Source organism: Taeniopygia guttata, chromosome 5 (assembly GCF_048771995.1).
Source record: "Taeniopygia guttata chromosome 5, bTaeGut7.mat, whole genome shotgun sequence".
Lineage (NCBI taxonomy): Eukaryota > Metazoa > Chordata > Aves > Passeriformes > Estrildidae > Taeniopygia > Taeniopygia guttata.
The window spans coordinates 54,039,955-54,061,882 of NC_133030.1; the positions used below are offsets into that span (position 1 = coordinate 54,039,955).

At 39.5% G+C, this 21,928-nt stretch overlaps 1 protein-coding gene across 1 annotated transcript in view; it reads left to right on the top strand.

Annotated features, from left to right (window-relative positions):
- Window positions 1-21,928, top strand: part of DYNC1H1 (dynein cytoplasmic 1 heavy chain 1) — a 44,576-nt gene that overhangs the window by 17,965 nt on the left and 4,683 nt on the right. Inside the window, exons 28-70 of the mRNA XM_030275000.4 lie at window positions 233-333; window positions 1,843-2,002; window positions 2,271-2,514; window positions 2,709-2,892; window positions 3,446-3,658; window positions 3,809-4,047; window positions 4,148-4,304; window positions 4,698-4,925; window positions 5,161-5,391; window positions 5,502-5,642; window positions 5,876-6,109; window positions 6,688-6,894; window positions 6,992-7,113; window positions 7,461-7,626; window positions 7,860-8,023; window positions 8,287-8,416; window positions 9,167-9,300; window positions 9,551-9,665; window positions 9,787-9,948; window positions 10,025-10,239; window positions 10,327-10,531; window positions 10,667-10,840; window positions 10,941-11,060; window positions 11,188-11,308; window positions 11,944-12,139; window positions 12,771-12,888; window positions 13,822-14,037; window positions 14,590-14,802; window positions 14,994-15,121; window positions 15,548-15,701; window positions 16,426-16,572; window positions 16,656-16,806; window positions 16,992-17,245; window positions 17,394-17,528; window positions 17,623-17,717; window positions 17,805-17,979; window positions 18,748-18,823; window positions 19,859-20,019; window positions 20,271-20,382; window positions 20,465-20,525; window positions 20,879-21,002; window positions 21,330-21,443; window positions 21,725-21,895. Coding sequence (XP_030130860.1) covers window positions 233-333; window positions 1,843-2,002; window positions 2,271-2,514; window positions 2,709-2,892; window positions 3,446-3,658; window positions 3,809-4,047; window positions 4,148-4,304; window positions 4,698-4,925; window positions 5,161-5,391; window positions 5,502-5,642; window positions 5,876-6,109; window positions 6,688-6,894; window positions 6,992-7,113; window positions 7,461-7,626; window positions 7,860-8,023; window positions 8,287-8,416; window positions 9,167-9,300; window positions 9,551-9,665; window positions 9,787-9,948; window positions 10,025-10,239; window positions 10,327-10,531; window positions 10,667-10,840; window positions 10,941-11,060; window positions 11,188-11,308; window positions 11,944-12,139; window positions 12,771-12,888; window positions 13,822-14,037; window positions 14,590-14,802; window positions 14,994-15,121; window positions 15,548-15,701; window positions 16,426-16,572; window positions 16,656-16,806; window positions 16,992-17,245; window positions 17,394-17,528; window positions 17,623-17,717; window positions 17,805-17,979; window positions 18,748-18,823; window positions 19,859-20,019; window positions 20,271-20,382; window positions 20,465-20,525; window positions 20,879-21,002; window positions 21,330-21,443; window positions 21,725-21,895 — 6,968 coding nt within the window. The remainder of the gene's footprint in view (window positions 1-232; window positions 334-1,842; window positions 2,003-2,270; window positions 2,515-2,708; window positions 2,893-3,445; window positions 3,659-3,808; window positions 4,048-4,147; window positions 4,305-4,697; window positions 4,926-5,160; window positions 5,392-5,501; window positions 5,643-5,875; window positions 6,110-6,687; window positions 6,895-6,991; window positions 7,114-7,460; window positions 7,627-7,859; window positions 8,024-8,286; window positions 8,417-9,166; window positions 9,301-9,550; window positions 9,666-9,786; window positions 9,949-10,024; window positions 10,240-10,326; window positions 10,532-10,666; window positions 10,841-10,940; window positions 11,061-11,187; window positions 11,309-11,943; window positions 12,140-12,770; window positions 12,889-13,821; window positions 14,038-14,589; window positions 14,803-14,993; window positions 15,122-15,547; window positions 15,702-16,425; window positions 16,573-16,655; window positions 16,807-16,991; window positions 17,246-17,393; window positions 17,529-17,622; window positions 17,718-17,804; window positions 17,980-18,747; window positions 18,824-19,858; window positions 20,020-20,270; window positions 20,383-20,464; window positions 20,526-20,878; window positions 21,003-21,329; window positions 21,444-21,724; window positions 21,896-21,928) is intronic.

A 21,928-nucleotide genomic window follows, 5' to 3' on the forward strand; every position in this document is an offset into this window, starting at 1 on the left:
GGAAAGGATGTGCATCCCCACAATACAGTGTTACTATGAACATGCAGGACACTTTTAATTAAGACAGCAAAGAACAAAATGGTCTTTTGGGGGAAGCCAATACAGTTTTAGGTTTTGTTTGAACCATCTTGATTGAACAGGCACTTTCAGAATCCACATGCTGGCAGATTGCATGAATTGGCAGTGCTATTCAGATAAATTCTAAAGCATGTCCATCTCATTTCAAAAACAGGTCCTGCTGGTACTGGCAAAACAGAATCTGTTAAAGCTCTTGGACATCAGCTTGGCCGCTTTGTGTTGGTTTTCAACTGTGATGAAACCTTTGACTTCCAGGTAAGCTGTTTGATTAAAACAATGTATTCTTTGTTAACAAGCAGTAGGAATCTCTTCAGAACCCTGAAACAGCCAGCAGCAGGGTTTATTTTTAAGATGATTATGTAGAAGTCCTAACTGAGTTGGTGTCTGTGGGTCATACAGAACCTCTGTAACAAAAAATGCCTAAATCAGAAGTGGGATGGAACACTGCTAGAGCAGAGGGTCTTGGCTTTTGAACAAGTAGTTCTGTAACAGCAAATGGAGGGAAAGGAAGAGGAAGTACAGGAGAAGGGGCTTAAGACTGGATTTAGGAAAGTATCTTAAACTATGTCGTTTGCATTGATAGTACTGGTTTAATGAGGAACAGATGAGAGTGTGAGATTACTGAAGTAGCTGTGCTATTACCAAATCATCCTTTACAACACAGATGTGCAGTTTACCTCAGCATGTGAAGAATTCTTCAAAACTAAGAAAATTTATCCAGATATTTGAAGATTAAAGACATCTTCAAACTGAGAAGCAAATTAAATGTCTCTGTAAACTGTAACAAAGCAAATTATCTTAAAATGAAAACCTTAGTCAACTGTATAGATAAAAAACAATATAAAGCATGGACAAGGAATAACTAAACTTTAAGGACTCTGCCAGGTTGTCCATGCATGGGTTTTTTTCTGTACAGCTGTATTTTGACCAGATCAGGATTCCATTTAGCCAGCATTTATCTTGCAGGGATGACTGTAAGAAAATGCATAGGGAGTATCAATATCACCGATAATGTGAGGCTTCCTTGCCCCAGCTCCCTTCCTCCCTCTGACAGTTAAGACAATCAGGATGTCCCAGCAGAAGTGTGTTACTCTGTTCATGCTCCAGTGAACCTTTTTTCGTGTACCATTTCTCCCCTTAAATCCACTTGCACACTTGGTTCTATAACATCTTTACCAAATTGTTCCACTGTGCATTATTACTATGCACTTCATGAAAGGGCAGCTTCTTTTTGTCTTTTTTTAATGATTTCTAAGTTATTGTAGTAGAAAAGACTGGATAATTGATTCCTATTCATCTGAAACCAGTAGATTCAGTAGACTATTCAGGTAGACATGTTTCCTCATGTTGCCTTCTACAGAATCTTACCTTAAAGTTTGTTCTTTATGTAGAAAGGTTATCATACTCTGGCCATCCAATTTTCTCCTCTGAAATGTTTTGTAATTCTTGTACCCTCCTTGTGATAAAGGACTAGAACTGCACTGATGTTAATGGTATCAGCAAACAAAACATTATGCAGTGGACTTAGTTTGCCTGTTTTGGAACACACTGCAGTACAGTATGGAGTACTAGGGAGCTGTGATCTGTGGTTCTGTGAAGCAGTGAAAGCTGAACTTTAGAAATTTTTCAATACTCTTACAATACTACAAATACAGTAACCTACAAATAAACACAGCTTCTTCCTGCCTTAGATGCATTGTATAAAGTGCTCTCCTCTGCTCCTTTTGCCAATGCAATTGAGTGAATTTTCCCCTCTCCCTGCAGGCAATGGGACGCATCTTTGTGGGACTTTGCCAGGTGGGTGCATGGGGCTGCTTTGATGAGTTCAACAGACTGGAGGAGCGAATGCTCTCTGCAGTTTCACAGCAAGTTCAGTGCATCCAGGAAGCCCTGCGAGAGCATTCCAACCCCAACTATGACAAAAGTATGTCATTCTTCTCTAACATCCTTTGTGCTGTTTTCTTTCTCAGCTACGTTCTTGCAAATAAGGCAAGGATGAAGCAACTTTGTGTCAAAACTTAAATATTTGATGTAACTTCCAGCTGGTAGAAATTCACTTGTTTTGAGTTGTAGTACTGGAGAACCTGCTGTCCATTACTGTAGGAAACTAAAACAGAATAATGTATGACTTCAGTTCTCAGAGTGATGGATCTCTGACTCAGATATAACTCTCTTTTGCACTTTTTTTTCAGCTGCAACACCCATTACCTGTGAGCTGCTGAACAAACAAGTCAAAGTGAGCCCTGACATGGCTATCTTCATCACCATGAATCCTGGCTATGCAGGCAGATCTAATCTGCCTGACAATTTGAAGAAGTTGTTCCGTAGCTTGGCAATGACAAAACCAGACCGTCAGTTGATTGCCCAGGTCATGCTGTACTCCCAAGGTTTCCGTACTGCTGAAGTTCTTGCCAATAAGATAGTACCATTCTTCAAGTGAGTAACAAGTTTGGCTGCAGTCAGTAATAACAGAACATATTGTTCAAAGTTGTAATATTCTTTGCAACTCATGAAGTACATTGTGCAGCAATCATTTCAAGCAATAGTTTCAAGTAAAGAATGACATTTACTGAGGGTTAAATTGGTTCATACTGAGAATCAAATTGTATTTTGTCTCTTGTGCTTCTTAGGCTTTGTGATGAACAGCTGTCCTCCCAAAGTCACTATGATTTTGGCCTGAGAGCACTGAAGAGTGTGCTGGTTAGTGCAGGTAATGTGAAGAGGGAGAGGATTCAGAAGATAAAGCGGGAGAAGGAAGAGCGTGGTGAAGTCGTTGATGAGGGAGAAATTGCTGAGAATTTGCCAGAGCAAGAGGTAATGTGTGCGAAGTTCTTGACTTAAGTAATAGAGGATGCACACTAAACAAAGAAAATAACCCTTCAGTAAGCACTGAATAAATAAGTTAATACTTATTTAGTATTTAAATAATACTTATTTAGTGTTAAGTATTATTAGTATTATTCTTAATACTTATTTAGTATTAAGCCATGTGAACAAAATAATGTTAGTTACCAAAGGTAATTCGATAGCTTAAAAGCATCAAGTTAAACATGACTTCTAAGTCCTAAATCATAGTGAAAAAATTATTCATATGATGTGGTGCATCCATGAGGCTTAGTGCTGCTCAGCATCCCAGTAACTAATGCCAAAAATGTAATGAAGAGACATAAGAAGGACTTGTAGAAACTGCAAATCAGTAGGAAATCACTGGGTAGTTCCAAAGTTGAAACCATATCAGCGGTTGTTTTGACTAAGACTGCCCTGGTCTGGTACTTAATCAGTGAATTATCTAGTAAAGTATTCCTTGTCAAACATGTTTGGTAGAGTAACTTAACAAATCTTCAATGAAATCCGACTCTCTCTGCAGATCCTGATTCAAAGTGTATGTGAAACTATGGTACCAAAACTGGTTGCAGAAGACATTCCACTGCTGTTCAGTCTCCTTTCTGATGTATTCCCTGGAGTACAGTATCACCGTGGAGAGATGACAGCCTTGAGAGAGGAACTTAAGAAAGTGTGTCAGGAAATGTACCTTACCTATGGTGATGGAGAAGAAGTTGGTGGCATGTGGGTTGAAAAGGTAAAATATAAAACTGAAAATGTGCAGTTTAAGTTAATGTATAAGACTAAATTTCCTTTTATATTTTGAAAAGTTGAAAGCTTTTAAATTTTTCTTGTCTTAAACAAACTATACCTGATGTTAATTGGTACATTATTTCATGTGTCACAGGTTCTTCAGCTGTATCAGATTACACAGATAAATCATGGTTTGATGATGGTTGGTCCCTCTGGAAGTGGAAAGAGCATGGCCTGGAGAGTACTTCTGAAGGCCCTTGAACGGCTGGAGGGTGTGGAAGGTGTTGCTCACATTATAGATCCAAAAGCAATCAGCAAAGATCACCTCTATGGTACTTTGGATCCAAATACCAGGGAATGGACAGATGGCTTGTTTACACATGTCTTGAGAAAGTAAGTCTTTAATAGCACAAATACAAAATGGGTGGTACCTTTTTGCTTAGGATAATCTCACCTTAATTCTTTCCTTCCATGAATATTTTCTTTAATATAGAATCATAGACAATGTGAGAGGTGAACTACAAAAACGTCAGTGGATTATCTTTGATGGTGATGTAGATCCTGAATGGGTTGAGAACTTGAACTCTGTTCTGGATGACAACAAACTTCTGACTCTGCCAAATGGAGAACGTCTCAGCCTCCCACCAAATGTAATGTTACTTTTTTTATGTTGTGTTTCTGTGCTGTGTATAAGCTTGTTGGTTTAATTTAATGTGTACTCATGTTGTGCCTCTTTGTCATCACAAGCAAAGTAATACTGAGTTCAGATTGTGGTTTGCTGGAATAAAGGGTTTTTGTGGAAACATTTCATGTTACACTTACTCTGACCCTGTAAGACAAAATGTGAATTATATAACTCTTATGGTAAATATCAATAATTATGAACTTACCTTAGGACAGTATAATGCTGATGTTATTATTCAGAGTCTAAATGCAAATCTGCATATTTTAAAAACTCTCTGTTTTTTCAGGGAAAGGGTGTTTGTATTGTTTTGGTTGATTGTTTTTACTCCTAAATGTTGTTTTAAATTTCTTTTTTTCAGGTGCGTATCATGTTTGAAGTACAGGATCTGAAATACGCCACTTTGGCTACTGTGTCAAGGTGTGGTATGGTCTGGTTCAGTGAGGATGTTCTCAGTACAGACATGATATTCAATAACTTCCTGGCCAGACTAAGAAGCATTCCTCTGGATGAAGGTGAGGAGGAAGCTCAGCGCAGGCGAAAGGGCAAAGAAGATGAAGGAGAAGAAGCAGCATCCCCAATGTTGCAGGTATGACTTTGATTTCATTATGGGATAAAGTTGTAAAAATGCTTGCATCAGAGGTACACCATACATAGAATTTATGACAGCCTATTATAGGAAAGCTGACTTCCTCTTTACATTTTTTTCTTTTTTTTTTTGTTTTTTAATATGAAGCATTTCAAACCTTAAACAAAATCTCTTCTTCTGCCTGGTAGTCAAATGAGAAGCAAATGCTTAGAGCAGTGTTTGTCTCCCTCAACAGATTCAGAGAGATGCTGCAACAATAATGCAGCCATATTTCACATCCAACGGCCTGGTAACCAAGGCACTTGAACACGCTTTCAAGCTGGAGCACATCATGGACCTCACGCGCCTGCGCTGCCTTGGCTCTCTGTTCTCCATGTTGCACCAAGCTTGCCGCAACGTGGCCCAGTACAATGCCAACCATCCCGACTTCCCCATGCAGATAGACCAGCTGGAGCGTTACATCCAGGTAAATGCAGTCTCCTCTCAAGTGCCTCTGTGTTTGCCTAGATTTGAGTTACTCTCGGGGCTTTGTTCCATTACTCTAAAACCAATAGCTGCTGCTGTTGCTTCTTGCAGAGGTACCTGGTCTATGCCATACTGTGGTCTCTTTCTGGAGACAGTCGTTTGAAAATGAGGGCGGAGCTGGGAGAATACATTAGGAGAATCACCACTGTGCCACTGCCAACTGCACCCAACATACCTATAATTGACTATGAGGTAAATCTTTCTTGTGCAAGAAATGTTGCTCTTTCATTTTCTTAAAAGCTTGCTTTAGATTTTGGAGGCAAACCTGGAGAATAAACAGCTGGACTATCTTAAATTTTACAGTTTCAGCAAACAAGCTGCTTGATTAAATAAACACATCAAATTTTATGTCACTTAAATTAATTTAACTAATGTTGAGCTGTATTCTTGTTCGAAATTGTATAACCGTGTTTTTGTGCTTCTAGGTGTCCATTACAGGTGAATGGGTGCCCTGGCAATCCAAAGTTCCTCAAATTGAAGTTGAAACACACAAAGTTGCAGCTCCTGATGTTGTAGTGCCGACCCTAGACACAGTTCGCCATGAAGCATTGCTGTACACTTGGCTGGCAGAACACAAACCTCTGGTGCTCTGTGGCCCACCAGGTTCTGGAAAGACCATGACCCTGTTCAGTGCTCTCAGAGCTCTGCCTGACATGGAGGTACACAAGAGACTTGTGTGTGTGCGCATGGGTGTGTGAATTACAGATTAGTAGCAAGTCTTTAATCTTTTTAAGATTAAAGATAGCATGGAATTTATTTCCTAGCAGAAACTCAGTGATAGCTTCATCTCAGTCAGTCATGTGTATATATAGCAAAAAATAAAAACCATGTTGAGAATATAAATTCATTTCTCAAGCTCCTTAGCCAAAAGCTGCTTTCTTCCTTTGCCACTTCAGTAGTAGAGGAGCATTCCTGTGTTCAGTTTTTAAAAATACTCTGCAACTGTTTAAGAGTAGCTCTCATCCTTTTGTGTATTTAGGTGGAGTGACAGCTACATGAGGCTGTCATGTTCAAAATACAGGGTTGGGCAAGAAGCATTGCTGCATGGTAAATGGAGAACCTGCAAAGAGTATCTAGGCTGTATATGGGTGTATATATGTAGAAATATACATGTAATGTGGATAGTATATGTTCTTCCATTGTGAACAGCCAAACATACCTGTTTCCAGGATTCTTGATACACTGTCTTTCAGTCCTTAGTGTATTTTAATTTTTTTTCCACTATACTCTTTTTAAGGTGGTTGGACTCAACTTTTCAAGTGCTACCACTCCAGAACTGCTGTTGAAAACTTTTGATCACTACTGTGAATACAGGCGTACCCCTAATGGCGTGGTGCTGGCTCCTGTGCAGTTAGGAAAGTGGCTGGTGCTGTTCTGTGATGAAATCAACTTGCCAGATATGGATAAGTATGGCACACAGAGAGTCATATCCTTCATTAGACAGGTATGTTTTTCTTTGTAATCAACTGTATCAGAACAGCTACTTACAGGGAAATAAAATGTTCCACTGATTTGATTTTACTTGTATGTTTTTGTACCAGATGGTGGAACATGGAGGATTCTACCGTACATCTGACCAGACATGGGTGAAACTGGAGAGGATTCAGTTTGTTGGTGCATGTAATCCACCTACTGATCCTGGAAGAAAACCTCTGTCACACAGGTAATGTGTCTATTAAATTCTACGTAACAGTGGAATAGGAGTCAAAACTGAAGCATTGATTATGTAATCTGTTCTTAATACACTTGTTTAACAACAGCTGTGCTGAAATTTGGTTCATTGCTTTTGCACTATCTGCTGCTTGGTTCTTACTGTGAGCCCAGCAGTGTACTCGGTATTAGGCTGTCGAATCACCTGTCTGAAACACTTGAGAATGGGAGCAGTCAAACCAACTGCAGTTGCTGCTGATGGTTTTGAATCAAGATGTTGTTTAATTTTGGCAAAAGATAACAAGGAGAATACAGATAGTAATTTAACTTTCTGTACTGTGTAATTTACTAATCTTTCAGATTCTTACGACATGTTCCTGTGGTTTATGTGGACTATCCTGGACCAGCTTCACTTACTCAGATCTATGGAACATTCAATCGTGCAATGCTGAGGCTGATCCCATCACTTCGCACCTATGCAGAGCCTCTCACTGCTGCTATGGTAGAATTCTACACAATGTCTCAGGTAACTTGTTAAGTGCAACTCCAAACTCCGGTTAGAATGCTTTCTTCTATGCTTCATTTAGCATGTGTTGTTAGCTTTTCACATGGATAATATGTGTACAAGAACTCAACTAATTACTTGAGTTCTGGCAAAAATGAATTATGCTGTCAGAGTAATATCTTGCAATGCCAAGTCCTCTTAAAAAATACGTTGCAACTTTGAGATAAAGTAACTAATTACATTTAAATTTTTAGGAGAGATTCACTCAGGACACTCAGCCACACTACATCTACTCACCTCGTGAAATGACTCGGTGGGTGAGAGGTATATTTGAAGCATTAAGACCACTAGAAACTTTACCAGTTGAAGGCCTTATCAGGATTTGGGCCCATGAAGCCTTACGTCTCTTCCAGGACAGGTAAAAAATTCATGAGCTGGGGAAACAAAACTACAAAAAGTTGCCTAGTCCTTTCTAGCTTTCATTAGAGCATCAAATTAAGTGTGTTTTATGTTAAATAGCTGGAATGCCAGTGAGAATATTTTGTTTCACTCCAGCTTGACTCTCTTAGGAGTTCTATCTGTACAAAGCAAAAATACACTTCAGTCATAGTGCTGCCATGTGGTGTGATTATATCCTCCCATTACAGAGGACTGTACTCACTGACTTAATTCTTTATTCAGACTTGTGGAAGATGAGGAGAGACGCTGGACTGATGAGAACATTGATATGGTTGCTCTGAAACACTTCCCCAACATTGACAAAGAAAAGGCTATGAGCAGACCTATCTTGTACAGCAACTGGCTGTCAAAGGCAAGTCAAAATTTAAGAAAAAATAAACTCCAAAATGAAATATGTTAGATGCAACTGAGTGATGCAGCTCTTATGACCTTATTCAAGTGATAATCAGTGCCTATCATGCTGTTAAATTGATCTCCAATAAATTTTTAGTATGATTATCTGAAGTGAACTCTGCCACAAATTTAAAAGCTGTTATACCAGGGATGCTATTGTAAGAGCCACCATGGACTGTAAAGGCAGTATAAAATGATATTTCTCAAGAATATTTTGACACTACCAGGTGACAGTTATTCCTTATGGAATCTCTTGGATAAGGCAGTGACCCTTGAGCAATACTGATATTACACATTTTCTGATGACCTGTTTCTTACAATCTGAGGTGATCCATCTGGGTAACCTGTACAAATCCTGGTGAGTTTAGGCAAAAGTCCACCTAGCTTGGTACCCATCTCTGGCCAATAATAAGTGGCTAGGAAAGGCTGTTTAAAATAAACTGGGGAAGGGAGTTAGTCTGTAGTGCCACTTCCCAGTCTCTTTGGTAACTGGCAGCACAGCCTATGGTAGGTTCAGTAGATACAGTGTTTAAACCCCATGGATACGTTCCTGTGCAACTTAAACGAGTACAGTGTTCTTAAGCTTTTGGAGAGGATTGCTACTTCAAGTATTCTAGTAGTTCTGCTTATGTGTACTCATAAATTTACCCCTAAGCAAATTCCCTTAATCTTTACTCCCATACTGTATTGACTGTATTGGATCTTTTAGGATTATATTCCAGTGGATCAAGAAGAATTGAGAGACTATGTGAAAGCTAGGCTTAAAGTCTTTTATGAAGAAGAACTTGATGTACCACTTGTCCTGTTCAACGAAGTCCTGGATCATGTGTTAAGAATTGACCGGTAAGCGCAGATTTCCATTGCTGCTCATACAAGCAGCATGTAGAGTTACTCTAAACCAGAATAGCCTCAGTACAAAGTGAGAATGGTCTCACTGATGTCTATAGAAAATATACTGCCAGCCTTCAGATAGTGAGATCCTATCTGGAAAGGTGTGTCAGTTTTGGTGCTAACTTGAAGCTTAGGTGTTCTAGGAAACACTTCACTAAGTTGCTAACACTTATCAATCCCACTTGGTTGTGTTCTTTTTCAGAATCTTCCGTCAGCCACAGGGCCACTTGCTGCTAATTGGAGTCAGTGGGGCAGGGAAAACAACGCTGTCAAGATTTGTTGCCTGGATGAACGGTTTGAGTGTCTACCAGATCAAGGTTGGTGTGCTAAGTTTACTTCTAAAATCCTGTACGTCAAAACTCCCACTTATATATTGACCCCTAAAATCCCATTAAAAGCTAAACCAAAATGTTAATGACCAATGTACACTCTTACCAGGTTCACAGAAAATACACAGGTGAAGATTTTGATGAAGACCTTAGGACAGTATTGAGACGCTCTGGCTGCAAAAATGAAAAAATAGCTTTTATTATGGATGAGTCAAACGTCTTGGATTCTGGATTCTTGGAGAGAATGAACACTCTCCTAGCCAATGGAGAGGTAAGAAGATTTTAAATAAAATTTTTTTGCACCTTTTTACTACCGTAAACTACAACAAAACTATGTTTTGAATTAGGTTCCTGGTCTCTTTGAAGGAGATGAATATGCTACCCTCATGACTCAGTGTAAAGAAGGAGCACAAAAAGAAGGTTTAATGTTAGATTCACATGAGGAACTCTACAAATGGTTCACCAGCCAAGTTATTCGCAATCTCCATGTAGTGTTCACTATGAATCCATCTTCTGAGGGCCTGAAGGACAGGGCAGCTACCTCTCCTGCCCTCTTCAACAGGTAATTGCTACATATTCTGACGTATTTTACAGGTACCATTAAAACACTACTTTTTGGGGAAGTCTTCACATACGCTTTTTATTTCAGATGTGTCCTGAACTGGTTTGGAGACTGGTCAACTGAGGCACTGTACCAAGTTGGCAAAGAGTTCACAAGCAAAATGGATCTTGAGAAACCAAATTACATTGTGCCTGATTACATGCCAGTTGTGTATGATAAGCTGCCACAACCACCATCACACAGAGAGGCTATTGTTAATAGCTGTGTGTTTGTTCATCAGACTCTTCACCAGGTATGTTACTACACTGCTTAACTTACGCTTACCTCTAGGCCATGGCATCATTCACCAGTTTCTTAAAAACTATGATCCTTGGCATCCAAATAAATTTTAAAACAGTGCATACTCTAAACACTTTGCTCCCTAAAGGCTAATGCTCGCCTGGCAAAACGAGGGGGCAGAACCATGGCCATCACACCACGCCACTATTTGGACTTCATCAACCATTATGCCAACTTGTTCAATGAGAAGCGAAGTGAACTGGAGGAACAGCAAATGCATTTGAATGTTGGTCTTAGAAAAATCAAGGAAACAGTTGATCAGGTATGTATTCTTAAAACTTTGCCCTGTGTAAAGCTGAAGTGAGTAAATAGATCTCAATGGTCAATATGAATTCTCTCTTCCATCTTGCAATCGACCTTAGGTGGAGGAATTGCGGCGTGACCTAAGAATAAAGAGTCAGGAGCTGGAAGTGAAAAATGCAGCAGCCAATGACAAGCTGAAAAAGATGGTAAAAGACCAACAGGAAGCTGAGAAGAAAAAGGTAAAAAATTTTGTTAAATCTCTGTGCATAGCAACTATTTTATTTACAAAACAGAGCCTACACACCAAGTACTGGAAGAATTTCAGCTTCTAAAAAGCAGTATTTTGTCTGTGAAATTTCCTTCCAGGTTATGAGCCAGGAGATTCAGGAACAGCTGCACAAGCAGCAGGAGGTCATTGCAGACAAGCAGATGAGTGTGAAAGAAGATCTTGACAAGGTGGAGCCTGCTGTCATTGAAGCTCAGAATGGTATGTTAGCACCTCAAGGGATCACACTGTGGTCTTGGATCTAAAACTGGTCTATGGGAATGTATTTTCTTGTGATCTAGGTTGGTCCTGTCTAATAAAAGTGTAGGCTCGTAGCATGGGGCTGAGCACAGTTGAAGAAATGCTTTCTTTTTTTAAATTCACAGTCTTTGAGCTGTGTTTGTTGTGCTTTTCTTCTTTTTTTTTTTTTTGGTTTTTTTTTGGGGGTTTTTTTTTGTCTGTGTGTAATAGTACCAGTCTGATTCTTGATACTCCTTTTATGGCTTGTGGCTTAGTTTCTGGCAGACCAGCTGTAGGAAGACCAGTGATGCCTTGCTGCTGAACAGACAGCATACAGTCAAGCTGTCCATTCGTTAAACTGTGTAGACAAATCACTGGTTTGAGTGAACCATTTTTAGGCAATAGAGTAGGTTGCCTGTGCCCATTTAGCAAATTGAGATTCATGGACACGTGTCTTGTAATATAGTAGTTATTCAATAGTATCTGCTTCTCTAATAACCTCATACTTCTTTTTAGAATCTTGAAGCATTTTTACAAATCCAGGATACTCTGCAGGGCTTTGCTAGCTGTTTGTTTTCTTTCTAATCAACACTCTTCATCTTTCTGGCACTGCTTAGCTGTGAAGTCAATAAAGAAGCAGCACCTGGTAGAGGTCCGTTCCATGGCTAATCCACCTGCAGCAGTTAAGCTGGCCTTGGAGTCCATCTGCCTGCTGTTAGGTGAAAGCACCACTGACTGGAAACAAATACGTTCCATCATCATGAGAGAGAACTTCATTCCAACCATTGTTAACTTCTCTGCTGAGGAAATCAGGTGAAGTGCAAGTGTGAGATATTTATGTGAACAAAACCATTTTCAAAGAACAGATGGTCTTAACTGGACTTTCCTCTGTGTAATTGCTTTGGTAGCACTGGACTTCTTTTGTCACCAGCTTGTTGCACATGGTGAACATGCAGGTGGTACAGGAGATAGACTGCTGAAGCCAAGGTGTATCATGGAAATTGAGGCAAAGCAGCTGCTTGTTGTGACTTAATGGCATGCTTGCAAAGCAGTGTGTTGGTGTCCAAAGCCACATTGTCAGTTGAAAGTGGTTTTGCAGCAATATCAGACCAGGCTGCTCACTGCTTTATTCAGATTAGGAGGTCAGCTTCCTAGCTAGTTCTAAATGTGAGCAGAAGGTCAGACTAGAGATATCTGAATTCCCTTCCAGTTCCAGAGTTGAGCAGTTTGCAAATGACTAATCTTAAAATCTTGATAAAATTTTTTTATCACCTGTAAGCTGTAATTTCTGAAACAGCATGTTGAACATCCCAGCTACTACTCAGCAAAACTGACGGGAAATGTTTCTTGTCAGCTGTGGAAGGCAGGCTAGATAAAGGGATACTGAGCACCTATGTGCTGATATAGTGTACTCATGCTGTCTGTGAAAATGTTTCCTTTGCAGTGATGCTATCCGGGAGAAGATGAAGAAAAATTACCTGTCAAATCCAAGTTACAACTATGAAATTGTAAACAGAGCATCACTGGCCTGTGGACCTATGGTGAAATGGGCAATTGCACAGGTAAAGTCAGCTTGAGGAAGCAAAGGCAAGGTGAAAAGAGTGAGCCAGAAGGCACTCTAACAGCTCTGAATTTGCCTTTATTCGGCTATGTATTAGAAGCTATTTTGCTTCAAAGAAATGGGGTAGATGGTTTAAATGAATGCTTATGGGATAGATAGTGCCATGCCAGAGAATTACTGGCCAGCTGTGATGCAGCCTCTGCACTGAAAAACTTTTAATTTTACAGTGAACACTGGTGGATAGTTTCTGTATGTGGTGTAATTCAACAGGACATGACAGTTGTCCAGTGGAAAATGCAATGCAGTCCTCTTAAGACTACATTTGTCTTGCCTCAGAATAGGACACACTCAGGGCAGACTTTTAAGTTTTCTAAAGGAAAATGCTTTGGGAATCTTGCCCCCAGAGTGAGATAGCCAAGAATGGTTTTACTTGCCTGTTGGTGTTCCAATAGAGCAAAATTCTTGGCTTGTTAAAACTGTGCCTGCTTGAGTGGCATGATCTGGAGAGACTCTGTTTAACTTCAAACTTGCCAACAGGCCCTGTCCTAATTGTTTTGTAGCTTAGGTTTACTAATCTGCCCTTCATGCTGAGAAGGGCAGTTTAGCACAGTACTGGCATGGACACCCCATTGAATATTTATGTAGAACAATGCTGTGCACTTCTTAATTGGGCCTGAACCTTTTGGATGACTTTGTGTAAATCTACAGAGCAGTACAAGGAAACGGCAATTACTTACGTTTCTGTGCTTATTTTAAACTAGAGTCCTAGGGACTGATAAACAATACTAGGTTTCTCTTAAGTAGTTATTAATTCTTACACAGGTCAGAAGCACATAAATTTGAAAAGATGCATATGATTGTACATACCTGAATGCTGTGGTTCCTGATAAAATGTAATTTTTGAAAGTGTAAAGGTTCTATTTACCATTTGCAGCTGAACTATGCTGACATGTTGAAAAGAGTGGAGCCTCTACGCAATGAGCTGCAGAAGCTGGAGGATGATGCCAAAGACAACCAACAGAAAGCAAATGAAGTGGAGCAGATGATTCGTGATCTTGAGGCCAGTATTGCCCGTTACAAAGAAGAATATGCAGTACTGATTTCGGAGGCTCAAGCTATTAAGGCAGACTTGGCAGCTGTCGAAGCAAAAGTAAGACTTCATACACAAAATAATTTTTCATTCTTTGATCTTTGACAGTCCAAAATTGAATCATTCTTCAAATCTGAGAGTGGATTTGGTTGCTTTCCCTGTGTAGTGCATTTGAACTGCTTTGTCTCTAGGTGTCACGAGGCTCTCAAGAAACCTGTCTGGAGTTAGAGAAATACCAACTTATGTTTCTACTTGATTAACAAGACAGTTCTGATAAGGTTTAAAATATATAGAAAGCGTTTGAAAACAAACATGGATGTAGTGGGATTGTAATGTCTTAACTGGACTTCAAGGAGGGGAGTATGGATTTCTCTATGTACTTGATCTCATCATTAGTATGTTACTACTCTACTAGTACTTAGCACTTCTAAGTTCCTCAAGGTAACAGTTAGAATCAACTTAATAAATTGGCACTGAAAAACCCCAAATTTAATCTCATTCTGAGCTTCTAAATTTGACTTGGGCCTTGAGTCAGAATTTAAGTATTCTGAGAGACTTGTAAAATAGGAACATTTCATCATCTAAAGAATCTACTTCACCACTTATTTCTAGGTAAACCGTAGCACAGCTCTTCTGAAGAGTCTTTCTGCTGAACGTGAAAGATGGGAGAAGACAAGTGAAACTTTCAAAAACCAGATGTCTACTATTGCAGGAGACTGTTTACTTTCAGGAGCTTTTATTGCCTACGCTGGCTACTTTGATCAGCAGATGCGTCAGAATCTGTTCACTACATGGTCTCACCATTTGCAGCAAGCAAATATCCAGGTAATGATACAGTCATGATACGTTAACCATGAATCGATTTACTGCAGAGTTAAGCTTTAGGATTGCTAGGTAAAGAATGGAGCTGTTGGAAACCTGTTGCAGCTTTGTAGAGCTGCATTTACTTAAAATAGCTTCACCAGCTGGTTGGAGGATGTCAAGTTAAATATTGACTTTGTTTGCTTCCTCTGCAGTTCCGCACAGACATCGCAAGGACCGAGTACCTCTCCAACGCCGATGAGCGGCTGCGCTGGCAAGCGAGTTCCCTGCCTGCAGATGACCTGTGCACAGAGAATGCCATCATGCTCAAACGCTTCAACAGGTACTTCATTCTAAGATGTGAAGTTCTTAAGCAGCGTTCTCACAGCAGGCAGGGTTTGCACCTGTCAAATCACAGTAGCTCCTTCAAAGCACTCTTTCACTGGGGTGTGAAGCTGTAATGTTCATAAAAGCTTCTCGACCATGTGTAAACATAAAAACTCTTATTCACGTTTGCTTGCCTTTTTTGTTATGCTTAGCTGTTAAAATAAGTTGGCTTGAACTACATTCTTATTTGAGCTATTTTGTTGCCCAAATACAAACTTACCTTTCAAAACTGAAGTGAGTCGTTGAACGTGCCTCAACTTAGTGAAGGAATAAACAAGGTTTTAGAGTTGAGACTAATAGTGCAATGTAAATTCATAAAACTGACTAGACACTGTCTGCATTCAAAACCTAAATAATGGAAGGGTTTTATTATTAACTAAAGGTATCCATTGATCATCGATCCCTCTGGGCAAGCTACAGAGTTTATCATGAATGAATACAAAGACCGTAAGATAACTCGTACAAGCTTCTTGGATGACGCTTTCAGGAAGAACTTGGAAAGTGCCTTGAGATTTGGTAACCCACTTCTAGTTCAGGTTAGTGTCATGATTGTGTAGAAGCTATTTAAATTCTTGAATTCTGTCCTGTGTATTAGAAAAGTTTGCAATTGTTCCCTTAGTAACATGTAAACAACTTTATTTTCAATTTACAACTTAACAAGTAAACTAGTGATACATGTGGTGTTAGTCCTGAGAAGAATTAGTGAGCTACAAAATCACAATAAGGTAATTCATTTTCCACCATTTCAAGATGAAATTCTTTTGTTTTGAAATGATCTTTCCATACTATAAAATTACTTGCAACCTGTCTATCTGTTCCTTTGTTTTTATGTGCTTTCTCTAGTCATAGATAATGGCAACTAATATAGTTAGTTATCTAGAATTAAATCTGCTCTGAATATCAGGGAGAAATTTCAGTAATATGGAGAAATAGGCAGCTATAGGAATAATTGACTTGCACTTGAAATGGGTATGTTTTTCACTTAGTGTGAAAATGGAGAAGATCAGTAGCTGTTGCTTGTGCTGTTTAGAATAGAGCTTACCTGCAGTAGAGCTAAAAAAATTACAGCCACTAATAATACTTCCCTTCTGTACCTGTGTAGCTCAACTACACATTTAAAGTGCACATACTTTCTGAATGTGATCCCTATTCCAAACCAACTGCCAGTTGTTTGCTTTCCAGAATTTTAAGCTCCTCTTGGATTGGGAGTTTTAGCTTGATACATTTGCAAACAACAATCTAACACGTCTGTCTTTCTAGGATGTGGAGAGCTATGATCCAGTTCTGAATCCTGTTCTGAATCGTGAAGTCCGAAGAACTGGAGGCAGAGTTCTGATTACTCTGGGAGACCAAGATATTGATTTGTCACCATCCTTCGTTATCTTCCTTTCCACCAGAGATCCAACAGTAAGTAAAATCAAAAGCAGTCCTGTTTGTAGAAATGGCATGTGAAGAGAGCTGAGAAACCTTTTTCATGTTTCCTGTGACAGGTTGAATTCCCACCAGACCTCTGCTCTCGTGTTACGTTTGTGAACTTCACAGTAACTCGCAGCAGCTTGCAGAGCCAGTGTCTGAATGAAGTCCTGAAAGCTGAAAGACCAGATGTTGATGAAAAACGCTCTGACCTCCTCAAGCTTCAGGGTATGTTTACCAAAATTAACTTCCTGTTCTGAAAGAATACAGTGGGTTTACTCTAAGAGTATACAGTGAAATGTCTTCATACTCTTTTTTCCAGATGCCCAGTGGCAAACTACACATAATTCACATAATTCTTTAGCATATCTGTACAATATGTATGTATGACTTTTTTTTTTTTTCTAATTAAGGTGAATTTCAGCTGCGCTTACGTCAGTTGGAAAAATCCCTACTACAGGCACTTAATGAAGTGAAGGGACGTATCCTGGATGATGACACCATCATTACTACACTTGAGAACCTGAAGAAAGAAGCAGCAGAGGTCACCAGAAAAGTAGAAGAGACTGATATTGTCATGCAAGAAGTGGAGACTGTTTCCCAGCAGTACTTGCCTCTTTCCACAGCTTGCAGCAGTATCTACTTTACTATGGAGTCACTGAAACAGGTAGGTTGAGTGCTTCTTCTCAGGAGCTTTGAGTGTTTACTAGTTAAAGCTAAATAGGCACTGCTTAACATTGCAGTTTGGTAGACATACACTGTTGGTTATCAAACAACAAGATTGTGGAGAGAAAAAATAAACTCTTCTCTTTCAGATACATTTCCTGTACCAGTACTCCCTCCAGTTTTTCTTGGACATCTATCACAATGTCTTGTATGAGAACCCAAATCTGAAGGGAATTACAGACCATACTCATCGTCTCTCAATCATCACAAAGGATCTCTTTCAGGTTCGGTTTTTTAATTAATAAATGTAATTCTTTAATAATTTTTGAAGGGTCAGAGTTTAAAGCTTCTTACACTACTACTCTGTTTTGTTTCTAGGTGGCCTTCAACCGAGTGGCACGTGGCATGCTGCACCAGGATCACATAACGTTTGCCATGTTGTTGGCCCGGATCAAACTGAAAGGCACTATTGGGTAAATATTTGTTTTTTCACTTCAGTTGAAAAAGGGAGGGCTCTCTTGAAGGCATATAGCTAAAGTCTTCTTTTCCCTTAACATTAGGGAGCCTACATATGATGCAGAATTCCAGCACTTCTTGAGAGGGAAGGAGATTGTACTAAACACTGCATCTCTCCCCAAAATCAATGGTTTGACTGTAGAACAAACAGAGGCAATGATGAGGTTGAGCTGCCTTCCTGCATTTAAGGACCTAGTTTCAAAAGTTCAAGCTGATGAGGTAAGTGTTGCTTAGGGTCTGTCTTTCTACTGAACTGTCTTGTTAAGCATTTCAGCTGTCTGCTTGAAAAGCTTCATGCTTACAAGCAAGTTCTCCTGGTGTGGAAAGTCCTAAACACTAACTAGTTGTAGTTGTGGAAATGAATGTTCTTACTTCCCTCATAACCCAGCTGTGAACTTTGTGAAGACCAGCACTGTTCATCATTCAGAAAGAGTTTCACCATACCTCTGGCTTTGTGGTTGACCAGCTTTGGTTCCCATGGTAGCAGAAAGTGTGACACTGCATGTATTTTGCTGCACCACTATTGTGTGATAATTACACAGCAGAGAGGAGCAGCCCCTTAGCCACACATAATTTCATTATGATGGGCTCTGGATATGCCTCTGTGGAATCAATTTGGATGGTACTCAGCTTCTGAACAGTGATACCTCTTTGTCTTGACTGTGAAACTGTATGTCACAAATTATGTCCATATCTTAAATAGTGCCTGTTTGGTTGTCCTGGCTAATTTTTATATTAGAAGTTGAATTCTCTTTACTACGTCCATTTTTTCTCAAACTGTTCAGCCTGGGGTAAAGTAACTTACAGCTTGGCCTGGGACTTGATAGAGATCTGTAGAATCAGTTGTGCTGGAGGCTATCAGTGAAATGAATCAGCACATCTGAAGATAGGATAATAGTGTAATTTGAATTTTATATGTCCTTGCTGTACATTTGTGATATCTTGAAAGTCAGCTTCAGGTTTTTACATATTTTTTTTTCAATACAGCAATTCTGTATCTGGCTGGACAGCAGTTCCCCAGAACAAACTGTACCATACCTTTGGACTGAAGAAAAACCTGCAAGTGAGTGAATGTACACTGTTGTCCATATCAGTCCTACTGTACTGATCTAAGTAGTTACTATTATTTTAAAAGCAATTCTAAAGTAGAATTTCATTTTGGACCTTAGTGGTTGAGAAAATTATAAAGTTGGGAGTGTATAAGAACTTCAAGTCTTGTGGGTTTGGTTCTGGGCTGTTTTGCGGTTTTTTGGGAGGTTTGTTTTCACTCGATTTTTTTAAACCAAACTGTTCTAAGCAGTAGTTACTACACTTGATTGCTGCACCTTAACCTGTGATCTGGTCTTCCACTGAGGATGAAACATAATTCTACAATCTCATTAGACTGCATAGTAGATATAGTTCGGATTAACCTTAGTCCTTGCCAGTCTAGAGATGTCTCAATACTCTAAAAAGCTCCAAGACATGGATCTTCTGAGGACAGGGCTGGTCTAGTAGTTTTAGATCTGCAGTTGTACCTAAGCATGAAGTTACCTCTTGCTGCATTAGTTGTCAGGGCTAATTTTTCAAGAGTGAGAACTTGAGGGTAACTGTTGCCCTTCAGTTCCTCCCCTATCTGAAAGGTTACTTTAGGAAGTGTTTGCTGTCTTTGATCATTCCAGGCTCATTCCTGTAGCTTTCTAAATTCAGGATTCTAAGCTCATATTTACTAGCTGCTTATTAAAGCTGCTGGAACATTAACTGAAGCAGCTCCAGGTTATCTACCCTGTCCATGCTAGTCAAGTATATATGACTTCAAACTCTAGCAGAAGAACAGATTATTTTTTGAATGAGAAGATGTGAAAAGATCTGTTGTCCCTGGAAATTAAAATCACTCATATCAATAATTCTAGCTTGTAGCTTTTGTAAACCATCTGAAGCTGCTAATTTTTTTGTCAAATTGAAAACAGAATATAAGCATTTCATTTAAAAGTTGCATTAAATCTTCCAAAAGGATAATTAACTTCCTTAAAATGTAGTCTTCAGAACAAGATGGGGAGAAATTGAATGGAGAATTGAATAGGGGGGGGGTCCATCTAATCCTGTCTCCTGTTTCCAGCTCCCATTGGACAGGCCATTCATCGCTTGCTTCTGATCCAGGCCTTCCGTCCGGATCGTTTGTTGGCCATGGCACATACCTTTGTTTCAACAAACCTTGGAGAGTCATTCATGTCCATTATGGAGCAACCTTTAGATCTGACACACATCGTGGATACAGAGGTAAACTGCTTGGTTTTGAAATGCTTAGGGCCACCTTGCATGAGTTCCACAATGAGTTAAGCTAGCCAATGAATATTTCTTCCACTTACCTTCTCTGGTATGAGGAGTGGATTGTTTTTCCTTCTTTTAAATTAAAACTAGGAGTAACATAATGGTTTTAGTTGTACAGAGGGAAGAAACACTTGAGCTTACTGCATTCTCATATTTATCTAGTGATTGATTCATATCCTTTTCAACTTCTTGGAGCACAGGTGAAACCAAATACCCCTGTGCTGATGTGTTCAGTGCCTGGTTATGATGCCAGTGGTCATGTTGAAGACCTTGCAGCTGAGCAGAATACACAGATTACTTCTATTGCTATTGGTAAGAGCATATCTTATTTCAACATCTAAGCATAAATGAAATTGCTAGTAGTAAGAAATTTAGCAACCTTTCTGTCTTTTAGGTTCTGCGGAAGGGTTTAACCAAGCAGATAAAGCAATAAACACAGCAGTGAAATCTGGAAGGTAAGCTCTGTTTCCTTTCAGCTAGAAAACTGCCTAGTAGAAAGATAAAAGGGGGAAGTTATCTATTGGTTAAAGAGCTAAAACTGATCTTTTGAATTTAAATTTGTAATAGCGAGCACATCTGTTTACATCTTCTGTTTAAATATTTTCAGGAGCAGTAGGTTGTACCTGCAAAACAAGAAAGTGAACCTATTTACAGTATATAGTAACTGATTTTATGTAGAAGGCAGGTTTAAAAGAGGGAGGTTTAAAATCTGCGGCATTGCTACATTCTGTTGCTCTTTGTGGTGATCACAGCCAGGATCCATAAGCTGTTTGCTAAAATGCACTTTTTCTGTTTCAAAAATTCACAGATGGGTAATGCTGAAGAACGTTCACCTGGCTCCTGGCTGGCTCATGCAGCTGGAAAAGAAACTACATTCCTTGCAACCCCATGCTTGCTTCAGGCTCTTCCTTACCATGGAGATTAATCCAAAGGTAATGGTGATTTAAGAATTTATTACCTTGCAGAGTAACTGGCTTGCAGAGCTAAAAGTGCTCCTCAGGGAAGGTTCTCTCATGATTGCCGTCTGTAGTGAAGAAGAAGGAAAATACACACCTGTCAGGGCAGTTATTATCCCTTTCTGATAACTGAATTGTAGCTGAAAACTTCATACTGTTGATTTTGCCGATTCCCCTTAGCTCCAAAAGAAAGGCAGTACTTCTTGTGGTCACCATGAGGTTTTGAAGCTAATGCAAACTGTGCTGGGATTTATTTTAATGAAGGCTAAAGCAGCTGGATTTGAGCTTATTGATCTTCTCTAGGTGCCAGTGAATTTGTTACGTGCCGGCCGGATCTTCGTGTTTGAGCCTCCTCCTGGTGTAAAGGCAAACATGCTGAGGACCTTCAGTAGCATTCCAGTTTCTAGAATGTGCAAGGTGAGGCTGTGGTTTGTCTTGATGAAACTAAATGGAAGAACATGTTTGTTGAAATCTTAACTTCAGATGATAAAACCTCAGATTCTAAGATGTACCTGAAGTGTTTTTCCTCACCCAAGCAAAGTAGTAGTTGCTTTTTCTGTTGATAGAATGTATTCAGTTTTAGTAGCAATCTAGTATTAAATCTGATAGTTTCTAGTCTTCTAGCAGGCTTTGGTTTTATCAGTTCACTTGAGTAACAGTTGTTTGGTTTTGTGTTGGTTTTTTCTCTCCACTTCTAGTCTCCAAATGAGCGTGCTCGTTTGTATTTCCTCCTTGCCTGGTTCCACGCCATTATCCAAGAGCGCCTGCGCTATGCTCCATTGGGCTGGTCCAAGAAGTACGAGTTTGGAGAATCTGACCTGAGATCTGCCTGTGACACAGTGGATACCTGGCTGGATGATACAGCAAAGGCAAGTAGTGTTGTGTACTTAGGCACAGGTAAC